Below are 18,161 nucleotides of genomic sequence, written 5' to 3'. Positions count from 1 at the left end.
CAGACTTTTGGACTAGGTTCAACCTTTCTTATGCTTGTGTAAGTTTTTGTGGGACTACAAACACAACATGCCATGCTTTACTGTTCAAAGGGGGAAAGGTATGCTCGATGTATATTTTTCTTTTCTACCTTATAGTCAATAGGAAACATAAGGCTGGATGTTTCCATATGTTTAACAGATATTTTTTGTTTGCCCTCAAATACTTTATTACCTTAATAGTATTCAACTGCTAAATTTTATTTAGAAAAAAGACTTTACACTGAAAACCACAATTTTTATTGTAAAAATGGACTGACGTATAGCTAGACATAGCATTACACTTAAAAAGTATACTTATACTTAAAGGGGGTATTCCGGAACTATGTTAACTTTTTCTATTGATGACGGACACGTCAGCAATAGACAATCATGGGGGACACGCATCTCAGATTCCTGCAGATCAGCTGATTCCCAATGCTGTTGCGATTGTCAGCGGAGGAAAACGGAAAGCGCTGACCATAGCGCAGTGGCCCGGTTTGGTATTGCAGGCACAGCTCCCATTGAAATCAATGGGAGCTGCTCAGCAATACCAACCTGGACTACTGCACTATGGTCAGCACTTTCCGTTTCCTTCGCTGACCCCAGCGACAGTATTATCGGGAATCAGCTGATTGGCAGGGATCCCAGCAACGGCTAACCAAAGATTGTCTATTGATGTAAATGCACATTAAAATGTGATGTAAACAACTGCTAACCTGCCAATTCTTTCTCGTGAATAAGAATGTATTTTTACATCATAATCATTCTCTTTTTAGTATACATTTATTACATGATATATTTAAGGCTCCCATCGCACACACGCACACTTTTATTTTGTGAAAAATGCTGTGATTTTTATGCATTTCTTTAAGTGTTTTTAGGTGGCATTGCTTTTATTCATTCATTTTTTACATGCATTTTTATGTGTGCTTTCAGTCCTATAGAGAAGCCTATAGGAAAGTGCATGAGAAACCATCATACCTGGAGCATGCAGCTTTTGAGTATTTAGAAAATAAATTTTTAAAAAGTACAAAAAGTGTTTTAAAAAAAAGCCACAAAAACAGCACTGTTTGTAATGTGTTTTATTGAATTCAATGAATGGCAGAGCGCTGCCTGTGATTGGCTGAGCGCTGCGACGAATCACAGGCAGCGTCAGCTGTCATTCAATGAATGGCTGAGCGCTACCTGTGATTGGCTGAGCGCTCAGCCAATTAGACACAGCCCTTTCAGCAGGCGGGGATTTTAAATCCCCGCCTGCTGAAAGAGCTTCAGAGCAGTGCAGGAAGAACAAGTGGCTAGATGCGCCTAAAGCCTCAGCAGCGGTAGAGAGATTAGAATATATATTTTTTTATTTCTTACTACAGCTAGCAATAATTTTCAGGGAAGGGCTTATATTTAAAGCCCTTCCTCGAAAAATCACTGCAGGGGTTGGCGGCAGCTGCAGCGGCCCCATTGAGAGCAATGCTGCACGGAGCTTCGTTCATGCGTGTTTTGGCACATGCATGGACACACAGATTTGTGCGCACCTACGCACATGCAAATGCACACTTGTGTGAACGAGGTCTAAAATACACACACGTGCACAAAAATGCAATGCTCTTTGTGCAAATAAATACACTTACACCTGTGTGAAGCAGGCCTTACTGTGAATAATGAAGCCTTGCCAGATGAAGTGTGTACAGTATGTACTATCTAGCCATGTCATGCATGGATAACACATATGAAATAAATGATATTCTAAAAAATGTATGAGGTTGTAAGTTTTGCCATGCATGTACTCAGATGTACTCTCATACATTCTCATGTAGCCAAACTGATTCCAAGGAAGAGTGGCAGCATAAATGATGCAAAAATATAAATAGACTTTATTCCTCCAATATGCGCAACGTTTCGACCTGTTTGGTCTTTGTCAAGCTTGGAACGGCGGCTGTTTAAACTTAACGATGAGTGATGATCTTCATTGCTCATCTTTTCTGCTGCATAAAACATCATGGCTCATTGTTCAGTTTAAACAGCCGCCGTTGCATAGCGAATGGCCGCTGTGTATCTAAATGGAGAGGGGCGGGGGAGCGAGAGGAGAGAAATCTCCTGCACTGCCCCGCCCCCTGCTGGCCGCTCCGTGTGCGAGCCAGCTGTGCTAGTTCCCGTGCAGGAGCACGGAGACACAGGGATGAGTGTCGGGCATCGTTTGCCCAACACTCCTCCGGTGTAAATGGGCCTTAAGTCTAGAATAATAAAAATAAACATATTTACTAGAATGGCCTCTAAACATTGAAGAAAGGTGCACGGGGTAATTAAATTGTCTTAAAGGGCAATAATGAATGTTGCAGGACTGGAGGATTGTATTAAACCAATTTTAAACTCTTGTGGCCATTGGTGTAACTAGTTATATTCCTTCTAATTATTTGGAATATCAGGTTTAAAACATTTTGGCCGATAGGATAGAAGACATTTAGGAATTAACAGTAAACAACCCTGTCGTAGGAATATATACAAGTCTTGTAGAAGGAAAAAATACACATTAGCAAATTAGTGTTTCTGGTGTAATTTTGTCTTTACATATTTTATATTCATTTATGTTCTATTAAAGGGGTTGTCCCGAGGCAGCAAGTGGGTCTATACACTTCTGTATGGCCATAATAATGCACTTTGTAATGTACATTGTGCATTAATTATGAGCCATACAGAAGTTATAAAAAGTTTTATACTTACCTGCTCCGTTGCTGGCGTCCTCGTCTCCATGGTGCCGACTAATTTTCGCCCTCCGATGGCCAAATTAGCCGCGCTTGCGCAGTCCGGGTCTTCTCCTCTTCTCTATGGGGCTCCGTGTAGCTCCGTGTAGCTCCGCCCCGTCACGTGCCGATTCCAGCCAATCAGGAGGCTGGAATCGGCAATGGACCGCACAGAAGCCCTGCGGTCCATGAAGACAGAGGATCCCGGCGGCCATCTTCAGCAGGTGAGTATGAAGACGCCGGACCGCCGGGATTCAGGTAAGCGCTGTGCGGGTGGTTTTTTTAACCCCTGCATCGGGGTTGTCTCGCGCCCAACGGGGGGGGGGGTTTAAAAAAAAAAAAACCCGTTTCGGCGCGGGACATCTCCTTTAAGCTTAAACAAATAATATTTAAAGTCTCTGTCACCTTCTGATGCCCTTGGTATGTGGTCCTTTTATTTCTGTATTAGACATTACCCCCCTATTTATACAGTATGCAGTGTTTACAGTCTATACGCTAGTCCCGAGTTCCTAAATTGCTGTTTTTGCAGTAAAAATGGCCTCAGTGTATGTAAATGCAATCACCTTTAATGAAAGCCTTGATTGCTGTAGAACTAGGTCATGCAGGTTAAAAATATGTGGGAAAGAAAGTAACAGAAGCAATAAAACCATGCTATCATCTCCTTCTAAACGGAAGGACAAAGCCCGCATATGAGCACTGACTGCTTTTATTGGATCTGTAGACAGTCTTGGCTCATATTGCTCATAAGTGAAAAAAAGCATCAATTACCTCCAATTCATGTACATAATTCATCAAACTTTTGCAAACAAATCATCCAAAAAATATACAATTCACATTAAGGAAACAGCAAGGATGGCATGCATTTCATTCTTACAATTAAACCACTAAGTCATTTGTTGTTCAATGGAATTCTGTACTTTGTAGGCATTTATAAAATATGTGATGAATACTGTTTTATGTAAAATGACCCGGGAATTACAGAATCGTGTTCATGGACCAACTGTTACAGTAAGGAAAGTGTTTTATGATAGGGGTTGCTAAGTATTACAGGAACATGATGAACTGGACTTCTTCAGCTCATCCTTCCATTCATATTCAATACGGCATTAGTGATAAATCAATAAGTGCTACAGTATGGACCTGCTATAACAATCTCACTGTGGTACTGCCTGTAGTGGAGAAGTTACATCATTGAGGAACAGACAACGCTCTCATCAAGACAACCATTTAAATTGAAATCTAATCAAACAAAAAAAAAAATAAAATAGGAAATAACATCATTGCTTTCCATATAAAACAGTGCACAATACTACAAGAATTAAGGCACTCACACACAAAAATATATATTTAAAAAAAATCACAATAATATACTTTAAACAGTATTAGAACCGGCAGGAAAATTCAGAAATCGGGAAGCAGGTCATATTCACATTAGCTAAGATCATATATGCTCAATTTTCCCTCCGCCAACGGAGTCAAGTGTACTGTATAGGATAAACAAAAGTTACCAGCTGTGGTGTTGATCATATATGGTTACAGTGATTACAAAATTGTAAAATACAAATGACAGCAGAGCAATAATGAGCCGATGATACAAAATCTAGAAATGCAGCCATAGTTAAGGTCTTAAAACCTGAAGTCCCAAGAACTGTTGAAAGCTCTTATAAAAGCGTAGTACTCTCTAAAGAGTGAGAAAAGTCAGGCTTGGAATTAGAGTGACAACTCAATTATTTTATATTTCCGTGAATCACAAAAATGGCAAATAAAAAGGTTACATGAAATGACCAACAGAGTGAAAAACAGATGACAGCATGTGATAGTATAATATACTGCTATGTGCTGAGGATCAAGAGAATCCCCATAGTACATTGGATGGAATCCAACTCAATGATATTGACGTTAGGACAAGTGACAAGCCTAGGAATTAATTATAGATCTTAGGGACAGCTTGAACCAGTCTTTTTTCCCTCATCTTCATTAATAAAGAAAATTTTCCCAGCATGACTGGCTCAATCTTTCCTGAAGATCTGACTCTTGAAAGTTTAGACACGGGGTCAATATGGCAGTTTTATGTCTCTGTTTGGTCCCCACCACCTACGGAAGGCTTTGATAAACTCTAAGAACTGATTATCTGCCCTGACCAGGTCTCATGCTTTGTGTGAGGAGAAAGGTGAGTCAGGATAACTTCCACAGCTTGAAATTTCTGGTTCTTGGGTGGAATCGGGCACATCTTGTATGTCACCTCATCTCCTTCTACAGGCACATATTCCCCCTCAATGCTGTAATAAGTACAAGTAAGAAAAGCATTAGGAATAGATTAGAGACAATTCCACAAAATGTTAATAAGTCCTCTATGAAAAAATGCAGATTTGTTTTTCTAAAACCACGTCACAAGCACATTATTTTGGTTATTTAAAATAATCTAAAATTGTCTGCCAGTTTGAAATTCACTGAAAAAACAACTTTGAAGAGGGCAATATATGGGTTTATTATATGGTTGAAGAGCTCAAGGTGCGTCTTCCCCTTTTTCTTGGGGGTGACGCACCTGACACACCATTGACATTTGTTTTCATAACAATGTAATATAGAGAACCTATAAGTAAATTCATGCTGTCCTAACCATGGGCAGCTTGAAATACCAATGGTCCACAGGGTATCTCCCCTCCAGCTGCTCTCCGGTTAGCTCGGCTTGGCTAACATGTCTCTCTCTATTTGTATATAGAAAGAGATCAGTCTTTTAAGGAGTGGAGAAGTCAAAGGTAAGCTGCCCGGTGGACACTTCTGCCTATTACCGTCTCTTTTTAAAATTATGTTTTCTCTGAAACTCCACAATGCTTCAGAGTAAAATGAGGTTCTTTGTAATGAGGGAGCTAGCTGGTATTTCATACCACCCATGGCCAGGGCAGCATGACTCTGTTGGCAAGTTCTATTAAAGATAAAAAAAACAAAAATGTGACAAAATTCACTGGTCATTTCAGTGAAGTAACCTGTCACAAATTGGCCTTGGTCCTTCTACACTAGATTAAATCATGGCTTTGTATCATAGGCCTTGTCTGAAAGTCTGTACAAATGGGATTCTTTCAGCCCCTTTTATGATCTCCAATGGAACCAGACAAGGGTGTCCTTTGTCCCCCCTTTTTTATGTCTTGTGATGGAGCATCTAGTGGTAGCTATACGCCATAATTCTGTTATTAAGGGTCTATCGGTCAGGGGCCATTAATACAAAGGTGTCTTAGATTTTTTTATTTGTCACCAACCCCAGAATTTCTCTCCCTTCTATTTAAAGTGAATTTACCAAATATGGTTTGTTAGCAATTTTAAAGAAAACCTCTCTGAAACAGAAATCTTAAATATCAGAATGGCCTAAAATGCAGAAATGGCCTACTGATTTATCTCAATTTTAAACATTGAACTTTTAACCACTTCTCTCTTGGGTCATAGCTGATCTGTACTCTTACAATCCAGTAATTTTGTCCTGGTTTAGAAGAATCAACATCATCAAGATGGATATTTTGCCTCAATTCCTCTATTTGTTTCAAGCCCTACTGATATATTTACCTCTGCCCTTCTTTAGCCCTTGAAGACCAGAGTATTGTTGGTTTAGAAGGACAAGACACTTTTTAGGTATTTTACCTATGTGGTGGTTTTGTGGTCTTATTATTTTTTCTTCAGCTACTAAAATTATTTTTGCTGCATTTTTTTCTGAGACATATAGGGCTATTTTTATACCTGTTTTGACAGAATTTTTTTCCCCATTTTTTTGTTTTATTACACGTAAACACGTAAAATTTTCCTATTTACACTAAAATAAAGTACAGGAATGAGTTTCTCATTTTGTTTTGGATGCTTTGATATATAATTTGTGCAGTCTTGGATTACAGGGTGCTTATGATAACAGTTTAGGTTGGTGTCAGTGCTGGCTCATTTTCTTTTTTATACATCTATGTCCCTCATGATGTCATATAGGATCTTTGGAGGACATTCAAATTGTTTTTTTTTTATTTCACACTTTTCCCGTGTAGCTGGGGCATCCATAGGAGCCCCAGTTACAGAAGAAAACATCCCCTGTAGTAACAGTAGTTACTAACAGAGCTGATTTGGGTTCGCTAAGACCCTACAGCTCTGCCATGGCAGGGGACACCTGACGGTCACGTGATGCCTAGGTTGAATAGCGTAAGTGGGACTTCCATTTTCTCTATTCATTATATGGTGCTCATTAATAGCTGCCTGCAAGAGAGAAGGCAGAAGAGGACCCGACCTGCTCCTGCTACAGGAGCTTTAATCCGATGCTGTATTTTTACCATCAGCTGGGATTAAAACCCAGGACCAAGCACCGTAGATTTACGGTGCTTGGTCCTTATCAGGTTAAAAAGCTGTCACATGCAGTCTTTAATTTTCAATGGGGCACAACGTGACCATGCCTGGGACGCCAACTTATGCAAAGAGCTAAATAAGACATAGGCACAGATCTGCCTGATTTTTTTTGGCGTTATGATCAAGCCTCTATTTTTACATGAATGATGGACTGGTTTTATGGTGCTGGGCATAAACAATGGGTCAACCTTCAGTTGTCTCTCTCCTCATTAGCTCCTACTTCTTTACCATGAATTGAGAAGTTCTTTTGCCCAAGCAGAGAACCATTGTCTATCCTCACCCGAGACCTCTTGTTAACATGGGACCGCACTGTCAGCTAGTTTGGTAATCTCTCATATTTGGGGTCCACTTATTCCCATATTTAATAACCCTGGTTTTCCTCCAGGAATGAATGTGGACCAGTTTTTAGTATAGGTGAATCTTCCTAAGTTGAGGATGCATCAAACCTGACACTCACTGGCTCTTCCTTCATTAGTAGAGATTTGTGAAATCTGCCTGGGGAGTTCCATCTCTTGGCTGCCTTATTAGTTGCGATCATTCCTCTCGTCGATCTGTCCCCTCTCGGCACTTACCTTATATAATTTACACCATTAGAATCTATACTTCTCCAAAAGTTTAACCCTGTTCAGATTATATTCCAACTTTATTGCATTTTACAATCAGCTGCGGACACTACCCTTCCCTGGTACATAGGCACTTGGAATGGGAAATTGACACATAGTTCTCCTTGGAGCAATGGTGAAAAGCTTTCATTTACTGCATATGGCATGCAGTGCCCAAGAAATGAACTACAAAATCACCACTAGGTGGTACCATTTTCAATCTGATTTTCATAAAATGTACCCCCTTGTCTCTGAGGAGTGCTGGCACCTATCATAACATGATAGGCTCTTTATACTCCATATATGGTGCAAATAAGGAAGATGGAACAATACCCCTGCAGTGCCACCTATTGGATGGCAGCATTACTGCAAATCAATGTCCAATCCTTTATACAGATCTGATCATACACTGATTTGGAATTGAAACCCCAGCCAGAATCCATACACAGACAGCTGCTTCAAGGTTTTTGCCTCTCATCAGTGTGCAGTAGGATTCTGATTTGGCTAGTGAGAGGCCTATGACGTGAGTCGGAAGGGGTATCATCACTCCTTAAAGAGGGCACCAAGAAGGTAATTGAGGAGGATTATAGGGCCATTCATGCTCCACTGGTAAATATATGCAAATAAGGAAGATGGAAGAATACCTCTGCACTTTCTAGCAAACAGCTGTACATGTATTGATTCAGGCTTGGTTTTCAATTCCCAATCAGTGTTACAAAGACCTGTATAAAGGGTCGGACAATAATTTGCAGGAATGCTGCCATCCAATAGATGGCGCTGCAGAGGTAGTGTTCTATCTTCCTTACTTGCATATATCTCCCAGATAGGCATGCATGATCTTACAAGTCTCCTCACTCACCTTCTATGTGCTCTCCTTAAGGATACCCCTCCTGACCCTTATATGGTGGTCATGTACACAGATGCACTTGCTATGGGAAAACGTATTTTCTATTTATTTTCATAGCACACAATATTGCATATCCGATAAAACAATTATCTGAACTTCATAGATTGCTCTATTGTTTATGCTTCCTGGTTCTATGCATTCAGTGAAGAGAGGGTTGCTGATCCACTTTCTCACTGCCATGAGGGCCATTATACCTATACACTGGTGCTCTAACATGGCCCCTACAATTGGGGAATGGATTACGGAGAAGGATTTTCTTTGTAGAATTAAAGAACTGGTTACTAGGGATGAGGCTGATGTGAATGCCTTTTACAAGACCTAGCAGGGCTGGATCTCCTTTAAGGACTCCTCAGAGTTTCCTAGTATTATACATGCTTGATGAATGTTATCTCGCTTGTACCTGTTTATGACACTAAAAGGGGCTCTTGGAGCATCATTTTGACTGTTTGTCCCATCCCTCTATGACCTCCCCCTCTTCTTTTCTCTCTCCCCTCTTCTTCCCTAGTTCTCTTTTTGTGCTCTATTCTCTTTTTACTTTCCCGTGTTGTGGTTGGAGTTCTCCCTTCTTTATGAATACACAAGATTAGTAGACAAATATTGCTAAATATAAGCAACGAACTCAGCATTTTCTTTCTTTATATATTGTAGCTGTTTACACAAATGGACTTGCGCTTGTATTTTAACTTTGTGTTATTGCTTGTTTTTATTAATTTTCATTGTCATTGCATAAAATAAATAAAAATGAAATATTAAAAAAAAGGTTGCAGAAATATTGCCTAATTTTGTAGGGTGGCTCATCCAAAAGTCTTCTTTAGCCATCCAACAACATGGATACCTAGTTACTTTGGTTGAAAGGGGCATATCTCCATTGGTTCCAACATTTTACAGAGCTGGCCATTTGATTTGGGAGAATTGATTATAAACAAAGCTTTATGGTAGACGCTATTGGTTAGCAAATTGTGGTTGCCAGTAACAAAGTTAAAACCTCTAAACAGAGATTACTAGCGCTAGGGACTAATCTTGCTATGCTTTGTTTGGGTTGCAAACACCATTGTTTTGGGAGCATCAGCCAAATGCATGATAAATCAGAGTAACAGGATTAGACAACAAGTGAACACAGTGTTAGGCCTTAGTCAGACGGGCGTTTTTAGCCGCGATTTGCGCATGCGCATGCGTCCGGCGATTTTATAAAACCATTGCTTTGCAATGGTATCGGACACATGAGCGCTTTTTATGCGCTCGTCCGATAAATTATAGAACAGAAATCGCAGATCGCACCTATCTGCGATCTGCGATTCCTGTTCTCTTCTCTATATGCGCTCAATGGGGCCGGCGGCAGCAGCGCCGACCCCATTGAGAACATATAGAATACAAATCATTCCTCTCTGCCACAGCTGTAACAGCTGTGGCAGAGAAGAACGATGTTTGCCCATTTAATTCATAGAGCCGGCAATACAACCGTCTCCATTGAAAGCAATGGGCTGCCGGCGAGCGCTGGATGAATTGTTGGGAAGGGCTTAAATATATAAGCCCTTCCCTGCAATTCATCCAGAAATGTGTTAAAATAAAAAAAAAATTGTATACTCACCTTTCCGCTGCAGCCGGAGTTCTGCCGCGGCCGCTGTCAGTTCTCCTGAACTGCTTCTCGGCACTATTCAGCCGGCGGGGCTTTAAAATCCCCGCCTGCTGAATGATCTGCCTCTGATTGGTCACAGCCTGACCAATCAGAGGCAGGTTTCACTCACACACACCTCAGATGTATCTTTATTGTCAAGCTTGACAAAGACCACACGCTGGTTGAAATGTTGCTTTTATGTGGACTCAAAAAAGATACATCTGAGGATGTGATTTTATAACAAGAAGATTCCTGAGTGCTACTTGTACCATGTCTAGTTCATCATATTGATTGTTGGAGAATATATTGATATGTCATAACACTAAATTGTCTACCCTCCATGTATAAACTCATCTATAATGCATATGCAAAATCCTGCAGGAGTATGGAGAACCCAATAGTGGTGCATGGGCAGGGTTCTTTACTGTAAGAGCAGTGAGACTGGAACTCTCTACCTGAGGAAGTGGTGATCGCAAAATTGATAGAGGAGTTTAAGAGGGGACTAGACATCTTTTTAGAGCACTATGATATTACAGGACATATACATTAAATAAACAGCAGGCTTGTTGGTCCGAGTCTTGGAGTCAGATAAGAAGTTTTAAAATGTTGATCCAGAGATTATTCTGACTGCCACTATGGTGTCAGGAAGGATTATTTTCCACCCAAAATGGGCTAAATTGGCTTCTGCCTAATTGGTTGTTTTTTTTTTGCCTTGCTCTGGATCAACAAGGTGGAGTGGAAACAGGCTGAACTAGATGGACATTGTCTTCTTTCAGCCTAACATACTATGTTACTATGTTACAGAAGAGAAGACTGAAACAACTGCACATGTATGACCACCAAAATGGATCGTCACAGGTAAATGCTACTTATGAAAAACAAATTTCTAACCAGAGGAGACACATGGAAAAGTTGATCATTTTAAAACAGTGCAATATTAAATTGTATATTTTGTGGATGTATATTTCTTGATCATGCATCAACTTAGCCCTATTTCCTTCTAATGCTTAGACTCATTTAAATTAAAATACATAAAACATATATCACATTATAACGCTATTTAATACATTGACTTGAGTATGATCCAATGAAGAGAACTTACTCAGAAATGTGTACAAATATGTCTTCTGTTCCATTTTCAGGAATGAGGAAGCCGTGACCCTGGGAACGAGAGAACTGCTTGCAGACCCCCTTGTAGATTGGTCCTGCAGAAGCTCTTGCAGTGCTAATAAGAACATAGATATATCAGGTGAACATTGTCCCACTACTGGGATATGGTATGCCTAAAGTACAAACTCAAGATATATTTCAACAATTAGCTCTACAAATTAAAGGGGTTGTCCCGCGGTGAAAGCGAAAATTTTTTTTTTTTCACTTACCCCCGCATTCTGCTCTGTTAAAAACAAAGCATGGGTTAGTTTTTAAAAAGCACATTGCGCTTACCTGCATCAGCATTCTGCAGCTTCTTCTTTTCTTCTTGTGAAGATGGCGCCGCTGGTCTTCTCCCACGGTGGAACGCAGGTCTTCTCCCATGGTGCACCATGGATTTTCTTCTCCTTCCTTGCGTTCCATTGCCGATTCCAGCCTCCTGATTGGCTGGAATCGGCACACGTGACGGGGCGGAGCTACAATGACGACGCGGTGACCAGCTCTCCGGCACGAGCGGCCCCATTCACCAGCCAGAAGACCGGACTGCGCAAGCATGTCTAATCGGGCGATTAGACGCTGAAATTAGACGACACCATGGCGACGGGGACGCTAGCAACGGAACAGGTAAGTGAATAACTTCTGTATGGCTCATAATTAATGCACGATGTACATTACAAAGTGCATTAATATGGCCATACAGAAGTGTATAACCCCACTTGCTTTCGCGGGACAACCCCTTTAACTATACATTTTTCTATCTACAGATTGTTTTGAATGTCAGTAAATCTTTGACTATGCCACAATGCAGCTATCTCTATCTTGAATGTTGATTGATATTTTGTACTGTTCTTATTTGTCTTCTTATTCTTTATACTCAAAAACTAACAAAGCTCAAACCAAATAGCAAATCTTGATATTTTGAAATAAACAATCTGGATAACCACATGATCTAAAGTTTGCTGAAGTGATACAATATATACTTTCCTCCCTTCTCAAAAAAGAAACATTTATGTATACATGTTTTCACAAGTTATTGTTACATCAGCATTCTGAAATGATTTCACAATATCCTTGGAAGCTAGTAGCAGCCTAGAGGAGGGAAGCCTTGTGTCTGTTCAACACCCTCAGGAAATCGAAGCTGTTTATTTCGTGATGTAGGGTGCATTCACATGCCGTTTGCAGTCTTTCTGCAGCTTTGGTATAAGAACACAGTGGCCAGACTTTACACTGTACTACATAGTATTTCCATTGACATATTTATAGGACACACAGCTTTTTTTTTTACAACTTTTATTGTATTTTTCTTTTAAATTGAAATGCTGCAGTTCCCTATAGGAACAGTTCTAGAAACATTTTCCTATACCGCTTTCTTCTACAAAACTAAAACACAATATAGCAAACCTTAAATATAAAAAACAGCAGTGTCCAAAGGTATCAGACTTAACCAATGTGATCGTCTCACATGTAACAAGACATACAATATCTAGAACTGGAGGGGGCTTATTACCTTGTGTCCTCCTTTATTCCAATAGGTCACCAATCCACCAATTCCTGGGGCCAACTCTGGTGATCCAAGATCCAAGCAGTCCTGGCCAATCAGTATTGAACCATGTTGGATCACTGGCACAAGGTCCCAGGAACTGGTGCATTGGTTGCTGTTAGAGATGAGCGAACCTACTCGGCCATGCCCCTTTTTCGCCCGAGCGGCACGATTTTTGAGTACTTCCGTACTCGGGCGAAAAGATTCGGGGGGCGCCGTGGGTGAGTGGGGGGGTTGCAGTTGCAGCGGGGAGTGGGGGGGGGGGAGAGGGAGAGAGGGTTCCCCCCTGTTCCCCGCTGCTACCCCCGCTCCGCCACGCTTCCCCCCGTCCCCCGGCGCCCCCCGAATCTTTTCACCCGAGTACGGAAGTACTCGAAAATCACGGTGCTCGATCGAGTAATTACTCGAAACGAGTAGGTTCGCTCATCTCTAGTTGCTGTACAAGAATTAAGTAGAGGGCACTAGGTAAAATAACCTCCCTTTGGCCTCGGGACAAAATTTTGTTGCAGAAATGGATAGTCGCTTTAAGATCAGCTTTTCACAAACATATCATGGCCGCATTTATGCGTCCATAATACATATCCTGGTCTGACCATGGTTCTAGTGAGCTGAATTCAGAACATCATAGGGATCTATCATGTTCTGAGTTTGGATCACTAGACTACGATTGAGCCAGGACACCCGCCCATATTACGGACGCATAAATGTGGCTGTAATACACTTGTGTGGAGCTGGTCTAAGGGTGTAGTCTACTTTGGCACATCAGGAAAGGGTGGTTATTCTTTTCATTCTTGAACCACCACATTTGGAAGAAACAAAACTTTTTGTGCTTACCTAGCTACCTATTAGGACCAGTTCTGCTTTTCACTGGCTTTTCCATTTTTGTTGAACATATAATATGTCAAATTTACATAAATAAGATATTAATGTTATCCTAGAGGTCATTACAATATGTATAATTTTTACACCGCACTCCTTTTGAGCAAAAAAAGTACTTTTTCTTTCAATAAATTACCTTTTCTTTCAGCTCCACTAGAGGGTCTGAACATATAACCCCTTCTATAATATATAGCAATACTGCTGTATTACTTTACACTGACAGGCAATCTATTAGGCATTTACAAATGGCAGATCTGTGCATCGAGGAAATGCAGATGGGGTGATGGAGGGAGTCCTCTTACACCACTTATGCATCTAAGTGATCAAACAGCCTACTGTTGCAGCGGGATGTTGGCTATCAACAACCACCAATAGTCTCACAGGCACACTCCTTCATGAAAAGTGATAATGGTAATAATAGCACATTTTAATGAGGATGTATATGTCTTGCAGTTTTCAGAACTAAACTTGGAGAGAATAAGGGCTGAACTTCCCATCATGGAAGCACATATACTCAAAATGTATAATTTCCTGTTCAAATATTTCCACCATTTGTACTCATCTGCATTTATCAATTTTTACAAATAAAAGCCACATACCCCAAATTGTTACAATTGTACCTTACTGCTGATTATTTATAATACATACGCTGAATATGTACGGGTTCGCTTAGTTGGAAGAGGGCTGGGCAGTTCTCCAAGAAGTAGATGACTCCTCTCCCAGAGTCGACTCCCTTCTCTGTGGAATGGGTATGATGGAGCTACTGGTGACTTTGGGGACTGAAGAGGCTGCGTTGGTGTGGTGGGGTCAGAAGACATGTCTGCACGTATCAAAATGAGGGAAGGTCTACTTGTCTTCCAAAAAGAAAAGGAGAAAGAAATAATTAATAAGGAATAACCTGTTTACAAAGAACATTACTACAAATGTCATTGGATTTATCACACACACATATTGTATAGCCTGGCTTTAGGGCATATGGAAGCTTGTGCAAAGACTTCTCAAAGCTACCAGTACAGGAATATCGCAGATAACATATGAACCATACATTTCTAAAAGACAAATGGCACGCTGCAAGCCACACTTTCCAATACTGGATGCAATAATGGCGATACATGTAGATTTCAAGAAATATCTCACTGAGAAAATCAAATACATCATAGGTTATATCCTACGTGCCATAGACATCCCATGTCTATAAAAAGGAAAACATTCGGTACCGTGTTAGCCAGCAGAAAGACAAATGTCATTGTTCTCAGTAAGAAAAACTACATTTTGTAGATATGATGCCTTTTATTGGCTAACAGAGATGTGATGTTACAGTGAGCTTTTGAGGCTAGATATATAATACAGTATACACCGACACACACAAGAGCAGAGACATGGGGCGATGAAATAACATTTAAAGACAGGATGACTTGTTGTCTGTGGCTACACATTTTTGTAGACAAAGAATGTACAACATATGAAAGATGTTATAATAAATAGCAACTCCAAATTCTAAAAGGGAAAGAAGTGTGAATGCTAATTTTTTACCATTTATGACCAAATTTATAGCCAATTTATGATACTCTGAACACAGTACTGAATCTGTCCCAAAGATTTAGGGCTTGCTACAATATCTAATGGTGCATTTAGATGGGACGATCTGTCTCTCTAAACAACTGAATGAGCACTGAAACTGCTTGTTAGCGCTTGTGCAGAGCGTTTAGACAGGCAGATCATTGCTGACTATCGCTGGCTTCTTGCTTAGTGCTTCACATTCTATGTCAGTGATAGCGAAAAGCAAGTGAATAGTAAACAGTTTGGCTGGAATCGGCACATGTGACGGGGCGGAGCTACGCGATGACGCGTAGAAGGGGCGGAGCCAGAACACCGCTGCTGCCGAGCCGAAGGGAAAAGACCCAGCTGCGCAAGCGCGTCTAATCGGGCGATTAGACGCTGAAATTAGACGGCACCATGGCGACGGGGACGCTAGCAACAGAGCAGGTAAGTGAATAACTTCTGTATGGCTCATATTTAATGCACGATGTATATTACAAAGTGCATTACTATGGCCATACAGAAGTGCATAACCCCACTTGCTGCCGCGGGACAACCCCTTTAAGTGATTATTATAAGACACTCTGCATGGCTTTCATTTTATCACCATTTTGAAAAAAAAAGCAGACAAGAAATTTTTTTTTTAATAAAAACAACATGTGGATACTGATACAGCAAAAAAGGAAGATCCAGCACAATGTGTAGATAAAACAGACATCTTTATGCAACATAGCATAAAAGCTTCATGGTATACAATGTCTACACAGCTATAGAGAAGACCGGCAGAGTGATGAAGACTGCGGTTTCTCTGTGGACGTTGTGTACAGGAAGCTTTTATACTATATTGAACAAAGACGTCTGTTTTCTCTACACATCATGCTGGATCTTCCGTTTTTGCTGTATTAAGCCACCTAACATAATATCTAAAGGCTGACAAAAAAACATGCATCCAGTTTAGGGCTCTTTCACATGAGCGTATATCGGCCGCCGTTTTCACAACTGGCTGATATACACTACGATCTGATGCACTGGATTCAAATGCATCAGATCACATGGCCGTATTCCTGTAACGCAAAACCGTCCGGCCGGCCAATATAGCGCTGGGCACTTTTATGTCAGGCCCAAAAGATAGTCCTGGAACTATCTTTCAGGCCGGAATACATCGGCCGCTGCATGGGCTCCTATGGGAGCCAATGACAGCTGACAGAGAAGGGAGGTGGGAGGGAGCTTAGCAGCGTGACTGCTAAACTCCCTACACCTTCCTTTCTCCCCTCCAGCTGATTGCAATGGGAGGGGGCCGGACAGGGGCAGAGCTAAGTGCCTCCCCGTCCCACCTCCTCCCATTTCTGGCTGCAGACAAGCTTGGCTCCGCTCCTGTCTCACACCCTCCCATTGCAAACAGCCAGAGGGCAGGAGAGAGGAGGTGAGCTGGCGAGGGGGAGGGAAGGTGCAACGGCATGGCAGCCTCAGTGTATATGCGCCGGGCCCATGCCATCTGAACGATTAATTACTCATGAGTTTTTACTCCTCAGATTGTAGCGGATATTGTCTGGCTGTGAAAACAGCGGCTAATATACGCTCGTGTGAAAGAGCCCTAAGGCTGTTATCCTACAATGTTAATTCAGAGGAAAGCAAAAAAAACTCATGATTTTCCTCATTTTAGGACAAAAAATTCCTTCCCAACTCCAAATAATAAACCCTTGGATCACCAAACCTTCTGAAGTTATTAATGATTATAACATATACTATTGTATCCTTCAAGAAAAAAGTTCAGAACCCTCTTGAACTCTTTTATTGAATTTGCCATCACCTTGTTCTCAGGCAGAGAGTTCCATAGTCTCACTGCTCTTACAGTAAAGAACCCCTTCTATGTTGGTGTAGAAAACTTCTTTCCTCTAGACGTAGAGAGAGCCTCTCCCCCTCCCCAGTCCGGGGTCTAAACAGATCATGGGAGAGAAGTCTCTTCCAAAGTTTCTGGCCAAAGAAGTGGTATCTTAGGCTTGCGATACACAAACATATTTGCGCAACATTTTGCACGTTCAATATGCAGAGAAAACCCATTGATTTCCATCCATGGCAAAACAAAAAATAGTCCTGAAGATATGATGTGACTAGCAAGCTGCTACAAATTCTTGACATCTGATGATTTAGTTTACACAATCTAATGGGCCAGAAGAATATCTTTACCCCACGTGGAGCATTCTTGTGTCTTGTGCTTTTCTCTAACCTTCCTATATTCCTGCTGTTCCAGTTTCAGTGCTTTCTCTGGTTGTGACTTTAATTTCTGACCTTTGTCTATCTTCGTAAGCTCCGTACAATAGCAAAAATAGCCCACAATCCCCATAATCTTACCGCGTATGCATGGTATGTGATGTGCACAGACAATTGGCATGGTGATACTTCTAGTAGTTTGCAGGAAACAGTAGAGAGGGAATGAGATGACCAGTGCTCTTCCCTCATCTCTCAAGTAGGCATTGATGTAGTATGCTCCGCTCAGCATCAGCAGCGATAATTCCTCACAACCATCCCTGCATATGTCGAATGCTCCATCAAAAAATTAATCTAATCTCCCTTTAGAGGACAGCCCCAGTCTACACTAAGAGCAACAATTAGGAAAAAAAATCTCTGTAGGCTCTTCTGTACAAAATCTTTAAATATTCACTGACTTTTCAAATAACTTGTGCTTATGAGATAGCCAATGTGATGATTAGCAAAAGTGCACATCACTTTAGCTGCCTAAAATAAAATTTTTGTGTTAAAAAAAATACATTTCAAAAGTAATAGCCACTAGGGGTCTCTCTCCCTT

General features: G+C 41.0%; 1 protein-coding gene across 2 annotated transcripts in view; it reads right to left on the bottom strand.

The window, feature by feature from the left end:
* Positions 1 to 253: 253 nt before the first annotated feature.
* The window catches only part of CSDC2 (cold shock domain containing C2), a 35,287-nt gene continuing 17,379 nt past the window's right edge, over positions 254 to 18,161 (bottom strand). For both annotated transcript variants that reach the window (XM_066596432.1, XM_066596434.1), the window contains exons 2-4: positions 14,465 to 14,670; positions 11,351 to 11,473; positions 254 to 5,029 (exon numbers count right to left, since the gene is read on the bottom strand). In XM_066596432.1, the coding sequence (XP_066452529.1) occupies positions 4,867 to 5,029; positions 11,351 to 11,473; positions 14,465 to 14,634 (456 nt within the window). In that variant the 5' untranslated portion in view covers positions 14,635 to 14,670 and the 3' untranslated portion in view covers positions 254 to 4,866. The remainder of the gene's footprint in view (positions 5,030 to 11,350; positions 11,474 to 14,464; positions 14,671 to 18,161) is intronic.

Source organism: Eleutherodactylus coqui, chromosome 3 (assembly GCF_035609145.1).
Source record: "Eleutherodactylus coqui strain aEleCoq1 chromosome 3, aEleCoq1.hap1, whole genome shotgun sequence".
Lineage (NCBI taxonomy): Eukaryota > Metazoa > Chordata > Amphibia > Anura > Eleutherodactylidae > Eleutherodactylus > Eleutherodactylus coqui.
Note: the sequence above shows the minus strand (reverse complement) of the source record. Positions and strands in the feature narration are given on the sequence as shown.